Source organism: Gekko japonicus, unplaced genomic scaffold, assembly GCF_001447785.1.
Source record: "Gekko japonicus isolate JY-2015 unplaced genomic scaffold, Gekko_japonicus_V1.1 scaffold290, whole genome shotgun sequence".
NCBI classification, from domain to species: Eukaryota; Metazoa; Chordata; class Lepidosauria; order Squamata; family Gekkonidae; genus Gekko; species Gekko japonicus.
In genome coordinates this window covers 531,801-552,767 of record NW_015163613.1, presented here as the reverse complement: position 1 = coordinate 552,767, position 20,967 = coordinate 531,801, and the positions used below count along the sequence as shown (strand labels likewise).

At 45.5% G+C, this 20,967-nt stretch overlaps 1 protein-coding gene across 1 annotated transcript in view; it reads right to left on the bottom strand.

Moving 5' to 3' along the window:
- Positions 1-20,967, bottom strand: part of LOC107107121 (PDZ domain-containing RING finger protein 4-like) — a 274,894-nt gene that overhangs the window by 17,358 nt on the left and 236,569 nt on the right. The window contains exons 4-5 of the mRNA XM_015407360.1: positions 7,528-7,626; positions 5,237-5,299 (exon numbers count right to left, since the gene is read on the bottom strand). Of these exons, the coding sequence (XP_015262846.1) occupies positions 5,237-5,299; positions 7,528-7,626 (162 nt within the window). The remainder of the gene's footprint in view (positions 1-5,236; positions 5,300-7,527; positions 7,627-20,967) is intronic.

Genomic DNA, 20,967 nt, shown 5'->3' with positions numbered 1-20,967 from the left:
AAAAATATATATTTCAAATGGTGTGTGGCCTCAAGCCCTTCCAGGACACCAGATATGTCATACCCGATTTGAGGGCTGGACTGGGCACTAGCCTCTGCACTGCAGCAGGGCCCTGAGGGGATGGCTTTTCGCCCATGGGTCAGGGCCTTAGCAGAGAGATTGCAGGTGGGCATCACCACCAAGTTCCATCTTCTTTGCAAGAAAATATCTGTGAATATTCTGTTCAAGCCTTAAGCCTGATGCCTCTACGGGTGGGAGGACTTCCTGCCACTGTCATCCCACAGGGTAAGTTTGATGGAAAGGATTTGGCAGAAGTCTGAGGAAGTGGATACTCTGTATTAGGAATGCAACAAAGGCTTAGCTCTAAATGAGCCATTACCTGAAAGTCCACTCGCTCTTCCTTTGGCTGAATAGGGCACACAGGTGCACATAGATTCTGACAGGAGAGCCTTCCAAAAAGGTGTTCAGTAATGGTTAGTACCATCACAAAAACAAAGAAAACAAAACAAAATATCTTGTCACACCAGCATGGACCACATCACTAGGCGCTATATATACTCTCAAGCTCTAGTCAAAATTTCTGAGGGCTTACTCTTTTTACATATTCAGAAAAATAAATGTGAAGTAAATCAAACAAACCCTGAACAACAGTCATCTTTTACAATTAAGTAGTTGGATCCTGACAAGAGAGCCTTCCAAAAAGGTGTTCAGTAATGGTTAGTACCATCACAAAAAACAAACAAAACAAAACACCCTGTCACACCAGCGTGGACCGCATCACTAGGTGCTATATATACCCTCAAACTCTAGTCAAAATCTCTGAGGGCTTACTCTTTTTACTTATTCAGAAATATAAATGTGAAGTAAATCAAACAAACCCTGAACAACAGTCATCTTTTACAATTAAGTAGTTGGTTCATTTAATCGCACCCTGGATCACAGTCCTGTTAACGATACCTTATGCTACTGAGACCACTAAACCCAGCCACCCTGCCATGAATAGAAACAGAGATGTCAGTGATTCTACATAAGCAACAGAACAAACACAGGTGTCTGTGGATTCAAATAGGATTTTACAAGGGCCTTTATAGTTTTATTTTGTGGCTGTAATTCAGATCTACTAGAACGACTGGATTCCCCACCATCAATTTCAAAGGGACTGAAGTACAACCATAATCCAGGACTGAACTGCAACCAGAATCCTAATATACAAATATAACAAATTTATATCTCATACTGCAGAAAGTACTACATAAATCATGCTAACGGAAGCTTATAAGGAAAATACAGGATATTTTGTTGGGAGAAAAACCCGGAAAGAAGTAACTGGGTTTCCAGAGACTTCACTTGTCCTTCAGAAAATTCTGTATCACTAAAATCTTGCAATTACTTTAACGTCATCCTTGCAAAATAAGATTGCCAAATTCTATTCCTCTGATTTATCTCAAGGGTAGGCAGGGAGCCAGTACATTGTCCAGTGTGAAAGACAACCCCCCATTAATTTTGTGATAATCTTAATTATCAGACTCCTGCCCATATATTAGCACAGCCACATATACAACAGATATATCATTTGCCAAAAGCCCTGTCTCTTCTAGCATATTTTCCCCTGTATTTGGACTTCTCCATCATTAGTCCCAACAGATTATTTAGGCATCAAGGCAAATTATAAAAGGTATTCAGTGTATGCTGTACCTATACCTTCCAATACATTCAAGGAAAATATCATGGAAAAAAGCCTGTCCTATAAGCACAAAGCCCACAGATTTTGGTAACTGTGGCAGAATTCAATATTCCAGCAATTTGCACTTTCATTTTTTTTTTAAAAAAACCCCAAGGTGCTAGTCCTATGCTTTGCATAAGCATGTACGTGGACAATATTTAATGAAGTCTCAAAAGGCAAAGAGGGGTCGGAGCTTCTCTCTAGAACTAGACAAAGCAAAAAATGCAAATGTGTGTGACTAAGTTTAGTTTACATAGTTTATACAGATTATTCTGCCCTGGTACAGACCTTGGTTATCTTGGTAATTTTTTTTAAAGCACAGAGTATATAAAGCCAGTACCCTGAATATAAAAACTTGTGCAGTGACACGGACAGATCTGTTACATGGCCCACTGCTTTTCAATTCTGGTGCATCTAAAATTCATATCACTCAAACATCCAATCAAAGTAAGGTACTGAGATATAAGTAATTTTTACTCTACAATTTGGATACTAGGAAGCCTTTTTTCATATTCTCTACAAGACAAAGAAATAAAATAACGTATCCCAGCACAAGCCTTCATACTCAACCATGGCTTATAATTTTCCTTCAGAGTAAGGGCTGTTTCATTCAGGTAACTTGCAGTTTTTATTGTGTTCCAGAGATTTGTTTGATTCCCTGATCTGATAGTGCAGTAAGAAATAAAGCTATGTTTTCAGCAAAGATGTTTCCTGAGGAAATGAAAGAACTGTTGGGATGGAATCAGACTGATCTTGAAACATTCCGTGGGCTTTCATGCAAGCTGAATTAATATATAGCAATTATAGGGAGGTTTGTACAAAACCAACTTGCCATTGCCAACAAGCACTGCTAGACAAGTGAATGAAAATTCACCCAAACATCTCCAAAGAATAATTGGCAAGTACACACACAGATAATAGTGGTCAGGAGCAAAAATGAAAAGTATTAGAATGCTTGAGAGGAATTCTAAATTTTATGCTTTTGACATCAGCATTGCCAAAAATGTATTAAATAAACATGTATAGGTTTTAGAAACAAACCTTCCGTCTTCTAACATATCAAGTTCTCAGCCTGCTGTGTAGCAGAGCAAACCCTCCTGCACATTCTTCTTAGGATATTTATGGCTCGTAGACCTTGAAAAAGACCTTGCTAGAGAAAACTGTATTACAGTCTGAAGTTTTTATATGTTCAGTTTTGCAGGCACACTCTCTAGCTTTCCTGGATCTTCAAATGCAGTTTTTATGGCCTGTATCCAACCACGTGGTTCCAAAGGCAACAGAAGTGAATGGGCCAGAAACAAACTACCATGGAAGTGCTAGTTGCTGCTCTTGGATAGGAGTAGATAACTAGCCAGTTCCCTAGTAAAGAAGTAATGCCTTGGTTGGCCTGGTGACAGGAACAACTTTCTCATTAGCCACTGCATGCATTATGACAGACGGGGAGATCTCACATGATATGCAGGGTTTGGTGTGTTCTATCAGAAGTGTAGTCTGGCATAGTGGCTAGAGTGTTGGATGCGAACTGAGAGATACCAGTTCAAATCACTACTCAGCTATGAAACTTACTGGACCACTGACTCTTTCAGTCTTCAGTTTAAGGTTGTTGTAAACCTAACATTGAATGGGGGGGAATAAAACCCTACGTACACAATCTCTAGGCTCTCTGGAGGAAGGGTGAGATAAAGATAGATGAAACAGACATAAAAAGCCTTGGCATTCCAGGGGAGGGGCTCTTTAGGGTTGGTTTTGTGCCTTATTAATCTCTCAAAGAGGCATTCACTGCTTCTTGGATCCAGCCAATCAGTTCCCTACAGCAGGGGTCCCCACAGGCACTACAGTGTCCAACACCTTTCCTGGCACCTGCCAAGAGTTTTGAGAAAGTGGGTGGAACCAGGTGGGGCCTTTGCCCAGCTGGGCTTCTGATTGGCTACTGGAGAGCTGATCAACTGTGTAATTTTTAAAAAGTTGCTACAGCAACAGCTGTTACCACAGCACAAGGAACTTCAACACAATATTGTGTTCGCACGCATGAAAATATTTTTAAATGATATGTTCATTTTAAAAGGCATCCTATTAAACAGAGTTTCTGCCTGAAATACTGAAGAGTTATTATCAGAGTAACTTCATTCCCTGACGTTTTGTGGTAGGCTTCACCTCCCATGACAGACATTTTCTGGTTGGCTCCAATTCCTGCAATTTGTGCTTGTACCTTCCATACTGTGTCAGAATTCCAAAGGTACCCTCAGGCTCAAAAGTGTTCGCGATCCCTACCCTACAGCTTGATATGTCAAGAAAGGTAAGGTTAAGGGAGGGAGGTTGCGGCATGGATCTCCCCAAGTACTCTGTTCAATCCTCAAACTGAAATTTATCCAAGCAAACATGACAATTGCATGCTCTTGTAACAACCAGCAATTTATCAGTAGTGGTGACCAGGTAAAAAGGGAAGGGGAACTTTCACAAGCAGCAGTTTTTCTCTCTATGATTCAATGAATGAACTGAGAAATCCTGCATATAAACATTAGCTGAGATGTGAGTAAAATTCATATGAAATACTCTGTGAAAAACATGATCTCAAATACAACTAGATACTTCATATATCTGGTGTTTATAAAAGTTTGTCTATGGAACCTTGTGTGTGGTGTTGTTGTTGTTTTTGTTCACAGTTGAGTCCAACTCTTCGCAACCCCATGGACCACATCATGCCAGGCCCTCCTTGTGTGTGTGTGTGTGTTAAGTGCCATCAACTGTCTTCCAACTTATGGTGACCCTATACATTAATAACCTCCAAAGCAGGGGTCATTTCCTGCAGGAGCGCACAGGAGCTGAGCTCCGGCAGTAAACAGCCCAGGGGGCAGGCACATGCAACAAGCCCCACCCCCTGCTCCCAGCGGCCCACAGTCAGAGCAAGAAGCAGCCAGATAAGTTGCAGAGCTCCCCCCAGCCTCCCAGTCCAAAACAGTCCAGTGGCACCTTTAAGACCAAGTTCTATTCAGGTACAAGCTCTCCCTCCTCTGTGAGGACAGATCTGCACGTTCCTCCCCCCCCCAATAGCTAGCAATCCAAAACAGTCCAGTGGAGCTTAAGCGGTGGGTGTTGCCTTCTGACACACTCCCAGTGATGTCAGGGGGTGTGGCATATGCAAATAAGATATGCTAATGAGTTATGCTAATGAGCTCCTGCACCTCTTTTTCTACAAAATGACCCCTGCTCCAAAGCATCCTATAATTAACAACTTTGCTCAGGTCTTGCAAACTGAAGGCCATGGCTTCTTTTACTGAATCCATCTCATGGTAGGTCTTCTTCTTTTCCTGCTGCCTTCAACTCTTCCTAGCATTACTGTCTCTTCCAGTAAAACCCTATGCTACAGTAAAACAACCAGTCTATAATGGTTATATAACTTCTCTACTCTGGAACGGATGTTGAGACAGAAATGATTATTAATTATACATATAAACCATGGAGTATACTCTTTGTTAAGCACTGGAGTAGGAAACAAGGCTTATAGTAACATACCTGTAAAATCCGATCTCCTTCGCGGATCCGTCCATCTCGGGCAGCAATACTGTTTGGATCAATCTACATAGGGTAAAAATCCCAATATTAACTCTAAAAACTTGGCAAATATCCATCACCTTTTAGAATTTACTGAAGTACTAAGTTTCATATTCATTTCAAGTTAGGTGAATACCTTGTCTCAAAACTCCAAACTCTACTGTAAAAATCACATTTTGGAAAGACAGGACGGCTTTAAACAGGTATGCCTTCCCAGTAACTGTCCCAGTAACTGAATGGCTGCATTAAACTGCTGCCATTACTACTCCTCAACACGTCTGGTTCTTTAATTTTCTCCAGGGAGATGGGCAACAATGTCTTCCTTGCTCTATTTGAGCTGGAAATGCGCTTTCTAGAAAGAGGTGGTGTTCGAGAATCATAAGCTTACAACTCGTGTGAAATGCAGTATTAATGGCAGGATTCATAGGCAAAAAATAAGGGTGATGCTTGAGAAGCAATAACAAGTAAGCCTACTGCCTAACAGATGTGTGCTTCTGCAAGTAGTAGGCAAAAAGAAGTTTTTCTGTTTTTATAAAATATTTATGGACCAGCATTTTACCTAGCAGGATAAACACAAAGTAAAATAGAAGGGTAAAGGAAATACAAATTCTTTTGCATTGATAATTACATAATGAATCTTGGTTTAACTCTTTTAACTTTCATTTTACCCTAAATGGATATTTAGGGCTCCATTAAAGTTGCCCGCTTCCCCAGAGCCACTATAGCTGTTCTTAAATAATGACCAACTGTTCAAAGGGGCAATACTATCTATCACCTTTTTCTTGATAGTAACTCATTCATTTTACCTTGTCATGGTAAGAACTATTTTTCAAGCCAAACATTTCCAAGTAGATGTTAGCTATACCACATTGTGCATTGCTAGAGAGAAAATGATTTTGAAGTGTTTAATCAGGTATGAAAGACAACATAATTACATCCACTTAAATGAAGGGAAAGGCTTAGTGATTCCAAACAGGATTAAACCATAATATGGGAATGGAAGCTTTTTAAAAATATGAATACAAGTAGAGGATTGCTTTATCAAATCTTAATGTATGATCTAAAAGGACAATATTATTGGTTGTTGGTCAATTTATCCAATTCACTTCCATCTGTATTGATTCTACTACATTGTTGAGCTAGTGTTAATAAACATAAGAACTGGCATAATCCTTACATGGGTTGTGCAGTTTAGGTATTCTGAGTCTATGTGCTGTCATTTATAAAAGGCTTACCTGAAAGCTTGGAAAGTCTTTCAGATAAGCTCACTTAGTTGTACAGTCCTGGAAGAAACCCAGTTTAGAAGATCCTCTTGGAATTCTTCACACCCTGCTTTCTTTTCAGTATCCTGAATAATCTGATATCATCGTTCATTTTACCATTTCTGAAAAAGTTAAGATCATTTGCCCTCAGAAACCCACTGCTTCCTCCCTTTTGTTGTGATATATGACCGTTACCTTATACTTCCTGTTGATTAACCAGTGGGTAAACCATAGAATTATGTATCCTCTTATTCTGTGACATCTAGGATTACACAATATCTGGCAAGGTACTTTGTCAAAAGCTTTTTTGATATCCAACTGTATCAACTAGATCTCCTTTATGCGCATTCTTGTTAATACTCCCAAAGAACTCCAAAAGATTGATAAGGCAAGCTTTCCCTTTGTAGAAGCCATTTTCTTCAGCATGCCTAATACTTCTACTTCTACTAATGCTTTCCATCAATTCACCTGTAACCAATGTGAGGTAAACTACCTTGTAATTTCCAGGCTTTCCCCTTAATTCCCAATTTTTAAAAAAATCTTTATACTTTCTAATTCTTTGGTTAGAAGGCAGATTTTACTGACAAATTATGTCTATTTCTTAGGAGATCAACAATTTCACACTTTCCGTTTTTAAAGAAACATCCAGCTGCAAGAAAATATCACTTTTTTATTTATCAATTAGCTTCAGGCAGAAGGCTGACCATGGACACAGGCCAATTTTTGCAAACACTACCAGAGATATAAGGAATTAAAGAAAGAGGCTCCAGCTATTTGAATTTCAGGGAACATTCAAACCTTTGGGGCATTTCCCCCCTAATGCTGCTGCTGTGTTTGAAGTATTTATATTAAACAAACAAGCTAGTAATAACAATTATATAGCTCAGTTGACATAATTATATCTGCTAATTTCAGTGGACAACAAACAGCCAGAATTTTTCCAATCAAACTATGGAATGCTTATTTTTATTTCTGTTACCAGATCTTTACCTCACTGATATAGATTCCTGCATCTTCCTCATCATCTGTGCGGTAACAGACAGTCAACCCCAGTTTTTCTTGGCTGCTAACACGACAGAGTTCAACCTCCTGTAGGATAAAGTACAACGCATTACAGCATCTATTTTGGCAATAAATTCTGCTGCAGTCATCTTATTTACTTCTGTAATAACTGAGGCATTTTCACAATATTTGCATTATGGTATTTACCAATCACTTTATCTCAGTTATTTGATTCAAAGTTAAATATTTCTGGATAAGAATAGTGAAAGCTATTTTCCTTCAGTATTGTTGTACTTCCTGTTTTATTGACAAATGCCTGCCTTAGATACATGCACCCAAAATGAACAAAAATTGGTATACCTCAAAATGTGGCATATCAGAATCAAGAATCTGTGTTGAATCTGCAGGAATCCATTTTTTTTAAAGGCTAACAATTTATCACCCCAGTCATTTTACTTCTGTCAAGCCAATGGTTGATTTATGGGACAAAAGAAAAAGTATTCATCAATCAGTCATCTGCCAGTGTCAGTCTTCCATCAGTCTCTGAGGCCATAAACCAAAATCAGTTACCTGCTATGGCAATCTCACCTTCTTCCCTCCCACTCACACAGAATTTTCCATTTGTTTCTTCTTTCTTTCTTGCTGAGCAGCCCCTATATCTATTTTCTTCTTATTTGCTGGTCTATGGCTGTCCCACCTTGTCACATTATTATATATTTTGATGCTGGACAAACCAGGGACTTGAGGGAAAAGACAAAAATCACCTGCTAATATTCTACGCAAGTGTCAAGGCAGAGCCAGGGAGCGCAGATTAACCAAAGCAAGTCCAATAATCAGTCCGGGATTCAGCCAAGAGTTTGTCAGTAAAATGTTTAAACAAGTCCTAAACAATTCACACAGCCAGAGTCAGACGTACCGGAGGTCAGAGTCCATAAATCAGGTGAAGTCAGATAAACGCAGAGCCAAAGCCGTAGTCAAAACACGATGCCGAGGGTCAAGAAGCCAGAGTTCCGAAGCCGAGTGACAAACTGCCAAGAAGTCAAAGGATCCGAAGCAAGGTCGCACAGAGTGCCTGGTTCTGTCAACCGAAGTTGCCAGCACGAATTGCTCAAAGCACCAGGTTTGTTGAAATAGTGTGCTGGCTCATTAATTCATTAGCTCCTTGAAACAAGGTCCAGGCTGCTGTCAAAACTCAGGACTGAATGAGCATCGACTGCGCATGTGTGCAGCCTTCCTTCTTTCATTCAGCTCCTGTCGTCTTTGGTTTCTGACCCGGTTAACAGGTGGGGGAGATTCGGGTGGTGATCCACTTGGGCCAGGCAGTGCCTGATCAGACGCAGGTGTCTCCTGGGGAGTTCTATCCTCCTCAGGACTTACATTTTCCTCAGTTAAAGGTGCCAAGTCCACTTGTTCCTGGCTGTCAGGCTCTGCTTCTGTAGACACGTCAGGGGCAGGCATGACAGCAAGAGGCTTTTGAAAGTATTTATTTATTTGGTTTTACATCCCTCCCTCCCCTTAATGGGCTCAGGGCGGGTTCCAACAGCATAAAATACAATACAATTAAAACCACATTAAAACACAATATAAAATAACATAACTCATATATGCCATACAGCTCTAGTAAAAAGCCAGATATCTCAATGGTACTAGCAATTAAATTTCCCAAAGATCTATAAAGTTTAGGATCTCAGACCCAGTCTACAAATGGAGGCTGACCCAAGGAGGGGAACACCCGCTGCCTCAACCGAAAGCCCAGTGGAAGGGCTTCGTCTTGCAGGCCCTGCGGAATTGTAATAAATCTCCCCATATGTTCCCCCAAGAGCGCTGCGATCGGGGAGTCTGGACCTCCTAGTGGTTCCAGGCCCTCGGGATATCAAGCTTGCCCTAACCAAGGCCAGGGCTTTTTCGGTGGCGGCTCCTACCTGGTGGAATGAGCTCCCGGTGGAGATCCAGGCCCTGCGGGACCTGGTACAGTTCCGCAGGGCCTGCAAGACGGAGCTCTTCCGCCAGGCTTTCGAGTAGGAGCCGCCGCCGCCACTATACCACCACCGTGGCTTGATTTGCCATCTACCTGGCTTTGGGCAGGGGCTGACGTTGCCCACAAGAGGAACATTACTCTGGCGTTCCTGCTTCTATATCATTGGCCGCCAGTGAGGGACATCGACCATCTTGAATTTTTAAATGAATTGTAGAGCACCATTTTAGTTTGTATTTATTAAGGTTTTATTGTAATTTATGTTTTATTTCCGGCGTTGCCGCTTGTTTGCCACCCTGGGCCGTATGGGTAGGGCGGGATATAAATCCCAAATAAAATAAATAAATAAATAAATAAAATCCCGCAGGACCCTGATCTCACACGGGAGCTCATTCCACCAGGCAGGGGCCAGGGCCAAAAAAGCCCTGGTACTGGTTGAGGCAAGTCAGACGTCCCTGAAGCTGGGGACCACCAAAAGATGTTGATTGGTGGACCTTAGTGCTCTACGGGGCTCATATGGAGAGATGTGGTCTCGAAGGTATGCTGGCCCCTGCCTGTATAGGGCTTTGAAGTTAAGTACCAGCACCTTGAAACGGATCTGGAATTTAATAGGCAGCCAGTGCAGGTTGCGCAGCACTGGGTGGATGTGTGCCTGCACAGGCATCACCGTCAACATCCACGCTGCTGTGTTCTGCACTAGCTGCAACTTCCGGATCAGGGTCAACGGTAGCCCCTCATAGAGAGAGTTTCAATAATCCAGTCTGGAAGTCTGCATGGATCACTGTAGCTAAGTCTTGGGAGGTGAGGTGTGGAGCCAGCTGCCTGATCTGCCTCCGATGGAAGAAGGCAGACCTGGCAGTGGCTGTGACCTGGGCCTCCATAGAGAGGGAGGCATCCAGGAACACCCCCAGGCTCTTTACCCTCGGTCGGGACCAATGGAGCCCCATCGAAGGCTGGGAGCCTGATCCCCTGTCCCAATCCCCTGCGACTAAGGTACAGGACCTCCGTCTTAAATAGATTTAGCTTCAGTCGGCTCTGATGCAACCATCCAGCCATGGCCTGTAACACCTCCTCCAGATCTCCAGGGGCCGTGTCCGGGTGACCGTCCATCAGTAGATAGAGCTGGGTGTCATCTGCATACTGGCGACACCCCAGCCTATACCTCCAGATAATATGGGCGAGGGGGCGCATGTAGGTATTGAATGAGTTCAAAAATAAGCAAAATTGTTTATTTAATTTGGAGGGGGAAAGGTCAGGTGTATTCAGGGGTAGGATGTATGAGGTGAACCAATAATAAAAACTGAAGGAACTTTGTAGTCACACTAAATCCAGCTAATATATTGTCAACAAGTAAGAGTTCTTGCTTTTCAACAAGGTCTTTGAAACTTTGAAAAGAGAGGCTTTATTTTCAGTGTCTCCTTTAACTTGCAAGCATAGGTTTCTGAGTTTCACTGACATTTCATGTTTAGAAGGCAGGAATGTACAAACAAGTTCCCAAAATCCTTCTCTCTACACAGACAAGGGATCACTCCTCTTTTAAGACTTATCTGCCTTTTCACTGGGCAGAGATTACTTCTCTTGACTAGTGTCCGATCCCAAAGCATTCGAATAAATCCACGTTTGAAGCAAAGTAGAATTTTATTACAAAGCGATGGAGCAAACAGGAACACAAGAATTGTTAGGAATAACTACAGGCACTAATAAACGAACTTGAACCAGGTCTTGACCAATGGGTCCACTTCCCACGTGTGGGAAAGCAGGTTAAATGAGCGCCTCATCCCTTGGGAACACAACGGTCCATATTATAAACACAAGCTCAGTTCTCAGGCAAAGAATACATAATAAGCGAAGCGACACCAAAACTCCTTCCCACCTCCAGCTGTCGACCTTGGGCATTATCTGTAGCAGCAAGCAGACCTAAGTTACAGAGAAGTGAAAGGAACTACCAGAAGGGGGGAAGGGAGGGGAATCGCAGCCAAAAGGCTGCCAGGTTACACAGCACTCAATGGCAGCTCGCTGACATACTGCCCTCCCTAAAATCACCTCTAACCACCTTCTCCCGGTTTGGGCGGGAGACCTCCCGGTTTGTCCGGGAACCTCTTGTGAAAGTCTCTGAGCATATAAGGGGCCCGAATATCCCCTTCTTCCACCCATTCCTGGTGCTGGGGTCCGAAATCAATCCATTCGATCAAATACCACAGTTTACCACGCTTCAGTTTGGAATCTAAGATGTCAGCAATTTCGAAATGTTCTTGGCCCTCCACCAACACAAGGGGAGGCGGCTCACGTACAGGTCGCCACTTTGATTGACCGGTATCCTTTTTAAGGAGTCTAAAATGAAATACAGGATGTAAGGATCTCAAGTTTTTAGGCAATTCCACATCAACAGCCACATCATTTATGATCTTTCGTACCTTAAAAGGACCAATGTATTTCCATCCCAATTTCTTGCTAGGCCTCAGCATTTTAATGTTTTTCGTGGATACATACATATAATCACCAGGCTGAAGACCCCAACCCACCACCCTGTCACGATCAGCCTGAGCCTTATACGCGGCTTTTGCAGCCTCCAAGGTTTGGCATAATAAAGGCCATGCTTCTTGCAAAGACTTACACCATTCCACCGCATCACCCCCCTGCAGAGGTTCCCCCCCCCAGGAGAGGAAGGGGTGGGCTGTCATAGCCATATACCGCCCTGAAAGGCGACATCCCAATGGAAGAATGTAAACTGTTATTATAGCAATATTCAGCCAAAGGCAACAAATCAGACCAGTCATTCTGCAAAAAGTTGGTATAACAACGCAAATATTGCTCCAGGGTTTGGTTAACCCGTTCGGTTTGGCCATCAGTTTCTGGGTGGTAAGCACTGCTGAGTCCTTGCTCCACCCCCATGATGTTCATGTGTTCTTTCCAGAATTTAGAAACGAATTGTGTACCCCTATCGGAGATCACCTTAGAAGGTAGAAGATGGAGGCGTACGACGTGAGATAGGAAAGCTTTAGCCAGTCGTTGTGCTGTAGGCAGTGAGGGGAAGGGGATGAAATGCGCTTGTTTGGAAAACAAATCAACCACCACCCAAATCACCGACTTTCCTTTACTGGGGGGCAAGTCAGTGATAAAATCAATAGAGATGACGTCCCATGGCTTCCCCGGAGTTGGCAATGGTTTCAACAAACCAGGGGTCTTACCCCCCCCCCCTTGGCTTAGTCAAGGCACACAGCTGACAAGTGTGAACGAAGTCCAACAGATCTTTGCGCATGTGTGGCCACCAGCATTGCCGGCGCAGCAGTTGCAGGGATTTCACAAAGCCCCAGTGCCCTGCCAGTTTCGTCCCATGGGCCGCATGCATGACTTCCCTGCAGAGAGAAATAGGTACATAGAGTATTCCCCCAGCATAATACAGTCCATCCGGGCTATGGACACAGTCTTCCAACCCCCCCCACCAGGGTCGCATCCTCCTCAGAGAATTCAGCCGCGTAGCGGGATTTCCAATCGTTGCCGGGCAACGGGGAGGGGGAAAGTGAAGGAGGAGTCGGAGTAGCCGGGGGGAGTTTCCGTGCCTGACTGCGAGTCACCACCGCTCCGCCCAACTGGGCAGGTGTAAAGATCGAGTCAATGATGACGTCCTGCAAGCTCTCATGTTGCGGTAGGCGGGACAACCCATCAGCTAGGGAGTTAGCAGAGCCTGGGAAATGGTGCAATGTGAACTGAAACTTGGAGAAGAAATCCGCCCACCGTAATTGCTTGGCATTCAAGCACTTGGGTGATTTAAGAGTCTTGAGGTTCTTGTGATCAGTCCAAACCTCGAACAGGACCCTCGCCCCCTCCAACCAATGGCGCCAGGTACATAACGCTAACCGGATCGCTGACGCCTCCTTCTCCCAAAGCGACCAGTGTCTCTCAGCATCTGAAAACTTATGTGAGACATAAGCAAGGGGGTGTAAAAGCCCATCTTCCCCCTTCTGTAAAATAGCTGCACCCATGGCTACATCAGACGCGTCAGTTTGCACAATGAACTTTTTCGTCTCGTCGGGGTGTGCCAGAACTGGCTCAGATGTGAACATGCGTTTAAGGCATTGGAAAGCCTCCTCGCACTCCGCTGACCATTTCAGCGGGGGCCCTGGCTTCGTGGCGTCAAACCCCTTCCCTTTCGTCTTTAGTAGGTCAGTGAGGGGAAGTGCAATCTGGGCGAACCCCTTGATAAATGAGCGATAAAAATTGGCGAATCCTAAGAAACCTTGGAGTTGTCTGCGGGTTTTGGGGGCCTCCCATTCTACCACATCTTTGATCTTCCCAGGATCCATTTCTAACCCTCCCTCCGAGATGCGGTACCCCAGAAAGTCAATGTTAGTCTTGTGAAAGTCACACTTGGACAGCTTAGCAAACAGTTTATGCTTGTGCAATGTTTTGAGGACCTTTCTGACCAATTGAATGTGGGAGGGGAGGTCCTGGGAGTACAGTAAAATGTCATCTAAATAAATAATCACTCCTTTAAACAAAAAGTCATGTAGGACCTCATTAATCAAGTTCATGAAGACCCCCGGAGCCCCCTGAAGTCCGAACGGCATAACAAGATATTCGAATTGCCCCAATGGTGTGTTAAATGCGGTCTTCCCTTCATCCCCTTCCCTAATCCGCACCCGGAAATAGGCATCCCGCAAGTCAAGTTTAGAAAAGATTTTCCCTTTCGCTGCTTCAGCAAGCAAGTCCTTTATGAGAGGGAGGGGATAGGCATTTGATGTAGAAACAGCATTCAATCCTCTGTAATCTGTGCATAAGCGCAGCCCCCTGTCTTTCTTCTTCCGAAACAGGACAGGGGCTGCAAACGGGGATGACGCCGGCCGGATGAAACCCCTGGCCAGGTTCTTATCAATGAATTTCCGCAACTCAGCTTTTTCGGCTGGCCCCATGGCATAAATTTTCCCTTTGGGAAATTTCGCCCCTGGGATGAGTTCGATGCTACAGTCAGTTTTTCTATGGGGTGGCAACTCATCCGCTTCCTCCTCCCCAAATGCTGGGGCCAGGTCGTGATACTCCAGAGGCAGAGCTGCCATGTCCTCATTAGTTAGCACTGCACAAGGGAATGTAACAGGCGGAGGATCTCCCCACTCTCCGTCCCACGTATGCAGCCGGCATTTGGGCGACATGAAATCAATTTTCCCTTCTTCCCACAGAATGTATGGGTCATGGCTATACAACCACGGGGCTCCCAACACCAACGCAAATTGGGAGTCTGGGGTGACAATAAACGTGCGTTGCTCCCAATGCTCCCCAGCCCCCAATCTCAAAGGCATAGTCTCATGGGCACAAGGTTTCATTGGGGCCCCATCCATCTGAGTAAAAATGATGGGGGATTTCAATCTTTTGATGCCCGCCTCCAACCCTGTTACTACACTTGGGCTGATCAAGTCTCTGCCACACCCCGAGTCAATCAGTGCTTTCACCCGCACGAGTCCCCAGAATCGGGTTAATCAAAGATACAGTCACGAAAAAAAGAGAGGGGGGTTCTCTCACCACTATAGGTGCCTCCGACGTTAAGCCTTGCTGTTGTGCGCCCTTCACAACAGGACTTGCTCGTTTCCCGCCACCTCCGGCTCTGAGTCGGCTGATTCCTCAAGAGCATCCTCCGGAGCCACTTGCAGTGCCTTTGCGAATTTGGGTTTGGCGACTCCCTTCTTCGCTGGCGACGCTGGCTTCGACTTGGATGGTGTAGTCTTGTCCGGTGGTTGTGGTTGGCCACAATCCGCGGCGAAGTGGCCTTTCCCTCCGCACTTGAGGCAGAGCCCCAACTTCATCCTCAGATCTCTGGCTGCCTCTGATAGTCGCGATGACTTCGGTTTTGGGGTTTGCTGCTGGGTCACCTTCCCGCCTCCAGCTGCCATATCCAAGCGCAACGTTTGTAGCCTGTTCTCAGCGTTCTCCGCTTCTTGGGTCCCTGCTGTCAGTGACACGGGATCCACGGATCGCAGCACCGTTTCCCTGATCTCCGGGTTGAGCCCAACCCGATACATTTCAACAAGAATATGATCTGGCCAGTCTCCCAGCTTTGCCGCTTGATTTTGGAATTCCGCGGAGTATTCCCGCACCGACTGGCATTTTTGTTTGAAGGTGTGCAAAAACGCCTTAGCTCTTTGTCCTGCATTCACATCTTCAAACCGGCTTCTCAGGGCCCACATGAACTCTCTTAGGTTACGCAGTTTGGGGCCGCGGCGGTTGTGCAACCCAACATACCAGGTCGCTGCCGTGCCTTTCAGTCTCACAGCGATCACATCGATTCGGCCACTGTCATCCCGGAACAGGTGCCCATGTTGCACCACGAATTTCTGCACTCTCACCGTGAAGTACACCAGGTCTTCTGGGTTGCCATCAAAGGTCGCCTCCAGCAAATCCTTTGGCCTCGCAGCCCCGGGAGGGGCCGTCGGTCCCGGCTGCGGGATCCCCGGCCCCGCGGGAGCCGGAATCAGCGGGGCCGCCGGAGCGACGGGCTGCGCGGGTTGTTGGCCGGGGATGGGCTGTGCTGGTGGCTGGGCCAGGATCTGCGGCTGCTGGCCGGCTTGCCTCGCCAGTGCTGCCATGATCGACCGGTCCAACATGTCTGGAAGGCCGTCGAACACTGCGCCCACCGTCTGCATTAATTGTTGCAACGTTCGGTAGATATCCTCTACCCTCTCGGCCAGTTCGTCCCGTTCTTCATCAGTTGCGGTACGACTGTCCTGCTTCTTCGACCGACCTGTCACCCATGGATCTGCGGATCCCTCAAGCGAGTTTCCCAGGCTGCCCAAACCCCTGGCTTGGTACATCCCTTATTCAAACAAGCTATCTCGCAATCCGCTCCCGCGGAGCGAAAATGTCTCTCGTGTGCCACGATTGTCAAACATAGTCCAATCGTCCCAGGCTTGCCTGGGTTCTTTGGGGCCCCTCAACGGAGTGGCCGGCCACGATACTGGAGTCTGCTTTGGCATAGTTCCCCCCACGGCTCCCGTTACCGGTACGGTGGTAACTGGGGTAGCTGATGTGACAGGGGAAGTGCCTGAGTCCTCCGTAGTGGTAGGTAGCTTCTCCTCTTCTCCGCTCATGATGCAATATCAGATTCGGAGTGATGAAGAAAGGTGGATTCCTAACAAAATGTCCGATCCCCAAGCATTCGAATAAATCCACGTTTGAAGCAAAGTAGAATTTTATTACAAAGCGATGGAGCAAACAGGAACACAAGAATTGTTAGGAATAACTACAGGCACTGAGGGGCAACATAATAAACGAACTTGAACCAGGTCTTGACCAATGGGTCCACTTCCCGCGTGCGGGAAAGCAGGTTAAATGAGCGCCTCATCCCTTGGGAACACAACGGTCCATATTATAAACAAAAGCTCAGTTCTCAGGCAAAGAATACATAATAAGCGAAGCAACGCCAAAACTCCTTCCCACCTCCAGCTGTCGACCTTGGGCATTATCTGTAGCAGCAAGCAGACCTAAGTTACAGAGAAGTGAAAGGAACTACCAGAAGGGGGGAAGGGAGGGGAATCGCAGCCAAAAGGCTGCCAGGTTACACAGCACTCAATGGCAGCTCGCTGACAACTAGAAGCTCTGTCCCTTTTTGGCTTGAATGGGGATCTACTGTGATCAGGGGTCATTTCCTGCAGGAGTGCACAGGAGTGGAGCTCTGGCAGTAAGGAGCTCAGGGGGCAGGCACATGCAACAAGCCCCGCCCCCTGCTCCCAGCAGCCCTCAGTTGGGCCACAATGAGCATGAAGCAGCCAGGTAAGTAGCAGAGCCCCCCCTTCAGGTACAAGCTCTCCCTCCTTTGTGAGGGCAGATCTGTGCGCCGCCCCCCCCCAGCTAGCAATCCAAAACAGTCCAGTGGAGCCTGAGCGGTGGGTGTTCCCTTCTGACAGACTTCCGGTGATGTCAGGGGGTGTGACAATAGTCCTTCAGACTATTTCCCAGTTTGCCGTCAGTGCTAAACTGTCACTTCTTCAACTGTCAGTTCCCAACTGTCACTTCTTAACTGACTCTCTCCACAGAATTCCATTTGAACAGCCTGTCACTCAAAGGTTCTCAGACTCTGTTAGAACGATAACCCTTGACAGTCTGCCTCACCTGCTATATCAGATACTGATCTTAGTATATTGTTAAGTGCTAGATAAACAGTAATTAGAAATATAACTTATTCCATAATTTCAGTTGTGTTTTTGAAGTTCATATGCAGATACACCGTTCTAATATGATACAAATAACATCTATATACTAATAGCGAAGCCGCCCCCTGTGTGCGGATATCTAAATCTGCACATCGGGGGCACCTGGGGGGGCAGGGAGATTTTCCTGCACACGTGGGGCAATGCCCAGGTGTGCAGAAAAATATGAAAAGTTGGAAAAATATTTGAATTACCTAAAAAGTAAAAATTAAAAGAGCGTTCCCTGCACATGCGCAGAGAATGCTCTGAGAACTGGCGGGCCGGCAGCTGGAAGCCACTTGAACCTCGCCGCCAGAGTGGAGGGGGGAAGGAGATCGGTGGTGCCTGAGGCAGGGGGGAAGATGAGTTCAGCGCATACTCGCCACTTGAGCCAGGGGGGAGGAAAAGTTCCAAATAAGAATTTTAGTCTACGTTTTAGCCAAACTGAAAACTGTTTATTTCACTGTGTCAAGAACTGGGGTCATTTTTGGCAAGAGGGATTGTTCAGTGGGTTGAAGCTGCCAGTCTATCCAAACAGAAAAAGGAGTATTGCTTCTAGGAACAGGAGAATATTTCCTTCTCAGTTATTCAGTGGGTTACTCAGTTATTCAGGAGCAGAAGCTTGGAGTTATAATCTTGTTTATGTGTCATTACACTTTTGGGAATTGTTTTAGACTTGATGCAGATCTGTGCTGACCTTCAAAATATAGGGTAAAACAAACAAAAAAAGAATTCAGAATGTGGATATATTAACACATTTTAAAAATAGAAAATGCTGACTGATAGGTACTAGCTCCGCTTTTGATCTGCATATATTCAAAATAATTTATTTGCTCTTAAAATGCACAAAATCAAGTAGGCTGGACTTCCAGTTTATGAAGCAGCGATGGCGGACGCTCTCCCCGGACTGCGGGAGAGTGATCCGCACACCAGCGGCTTTGAGGGGTGCCACCTCAAGTGACACCCCCACGGAGCCTTTGCTATAGGCTCCAGGCCAGAGGGCTTTTGAGGGGTAGCTTCTTTGATGGCATAATGCTGGAGAATTGAGGCTCCCCTCCACCCTGTCGGTCCAGTCACTGTGTGGCCTTCGACCACTAGCTGGTTTGACCGGGACAAGCACTGGAGATTGAGCAGAATGGCGTTTAAAGTGAGCGAGGTCAGAGAAACTGACCGACAATTAACGTGAGTTCAGAATAAACCAGTTTACTGAAAAAGTGGGGGCCCCCCGCTGATAAGAGTGGACACAAAGAGGGACGCCTCTTATGCAAATGAACCGATAAACGACACGAAGGGGGAGAGGGGAGGTAACACATGAGTGTTTTGAGAGACTTACTTGACTATCGACATCATGGGGCGAATTTCTCGAGTTGGGAAGAAACATTAGAAACTGTAAACAAATTGGAGAAAATGGCGGCCCAGCAGAGAAAGCTGAAAACGAAACCGCCGGGCAGTCAGAGCCCTAAACTGAAAGAGGGAGCAGACGTCATTAAAATGTTAGCGGATATGCTTAAGCCGGTGATGGAACAACTTGATGGTATTAACCAGCAATTGACCGTGATGAATAAGAACTTTGCATCTCAGCAGCTCCAGCTGAAAGAAACGGAGAAGAAAGAGGAGCAGGCAACTGAGAAAATTAAAGAGATAGACACCACAAGCAAGAAATTGAAGAAAAGAATGGGAGAAGTGGAAACAAAGCAGAACTTCCAAGAAAGCCGTTTGCTGCAATTACAGATGGAAAAAGCTAACATGATTCTCAGGTTCCAGGGAGTTCCTGAAACAGAGAAAGAGGACCTGAGGAAGTTGCTTAGCGAGATCATCACTCCAGTAACAGGCTTAACAGCGGATGAGCTCATAAAAGAAATGGAGATAGCCTACAGGGCATACTCCAACTATATTAAAAAAATAGCCTGCCTGGAGAAATTGTGATCAGATTCTCAAGAAGACAGACCAGAGATGTCATTTTAAAAGCGACATCAGCAATTCCACTGGAAATGGGAAATATAACTATCAAAACTTTAAAAGACATTCCATTTGAAATTCGACAAAAGAGGAAAAATTATAAGGATTTAATTTCTTTCCTTCAAACTAATGGAATATCATACAGGTGGGCGATCCCGGAGGGTGTCATCTTTAAGATAAGCGATAAAAGAGAGAAGATAGACTCCACTTTCAAAGCTAAAGAGTTTTTGTGGCGTCAGCTGGGAATGGAGGAAGAGTCCAAGGAGGAAGAAACGAAATCTAGTGACTCTGCCACCTCTGGAACGGAAGAGGACTCTGCTGCTGAAACAGGAGCAGGTGCTGCCAGGGTTGTATATGACTTTAGAGACAGAAAGCCGAAGTAAAGGCAGAAGGACTTGGAAAATAGCCTTTTGAAGTGAAGAACAAGAAGATGATCAAAAAGTTCTCTCATAACAACTAACATATTAACATATAAATATTGAAGATAAGATAAACAAGAACTCTACAAGTATATTGTGATTCTAACACTTATAGTATTAACATTTACACTAACAGGGATAAGATCTCCTCCTCTTGGGGTTTTAGTTTAGTGTGGTTATCTTTCCTTTATCCCTAGATGTAGTACCCTTCCCAATATTTTTTAGTTTAGTGTGGTTATCTTTCCTTTATCCCTAGATGTAGTACCCTTCCCAATATTTTCTTTGTAGTTTTGTAGTTTATGGAGCTCCCGCCCGCCCGGCAACGCCGCTGGTGGGTGGGGACTCTTTTGCCACTCCGAAGAAGGGAGACGGCAACGTAGAGGATGCTATGCGTCCTGATGCTGCGGGGGGAGGAGCCGGCCAATGCAAAGGGCCAGGCTCCACTCCCGCCCTCTGTCAGTTGCTCCGTGTGCTCGCCCACCCTCCCGCCCTGTTTATTAGTACAGGCTGTGGCTGGTCGCCATTTGGGGCCAGGTAGGAATTTTTCGTTTTCACCCAGATTGGCTGAACGGGTGGAGGTGTTTTCACCTACCTTGCACTGAGGACAGTGGTTTAAAGGATGTTATGGTGGACGGCATTAAGTAGGTTGGTCACTTGGCAGGTTTGTGCAAGCAAAACGGAACTGGTGAGCACCTTTTGGCATATCCCGTTTGGGGAACAGGTGGTCATCAGGAACTGCCTTCAGATTTCAGGGTCCTGGGTGGGGAATGGTGATCACCTCCACTGGGAACCTTTTAGGTCAGGCTCCTCCCTGCAGGTTGGAAGGCTTCAGGGGTAGGCGCTCCTAGGAGGCAACCAGTTGCTGGGCTGCTGGTCACGAGCCAGAGAGTAAATGGCTCAC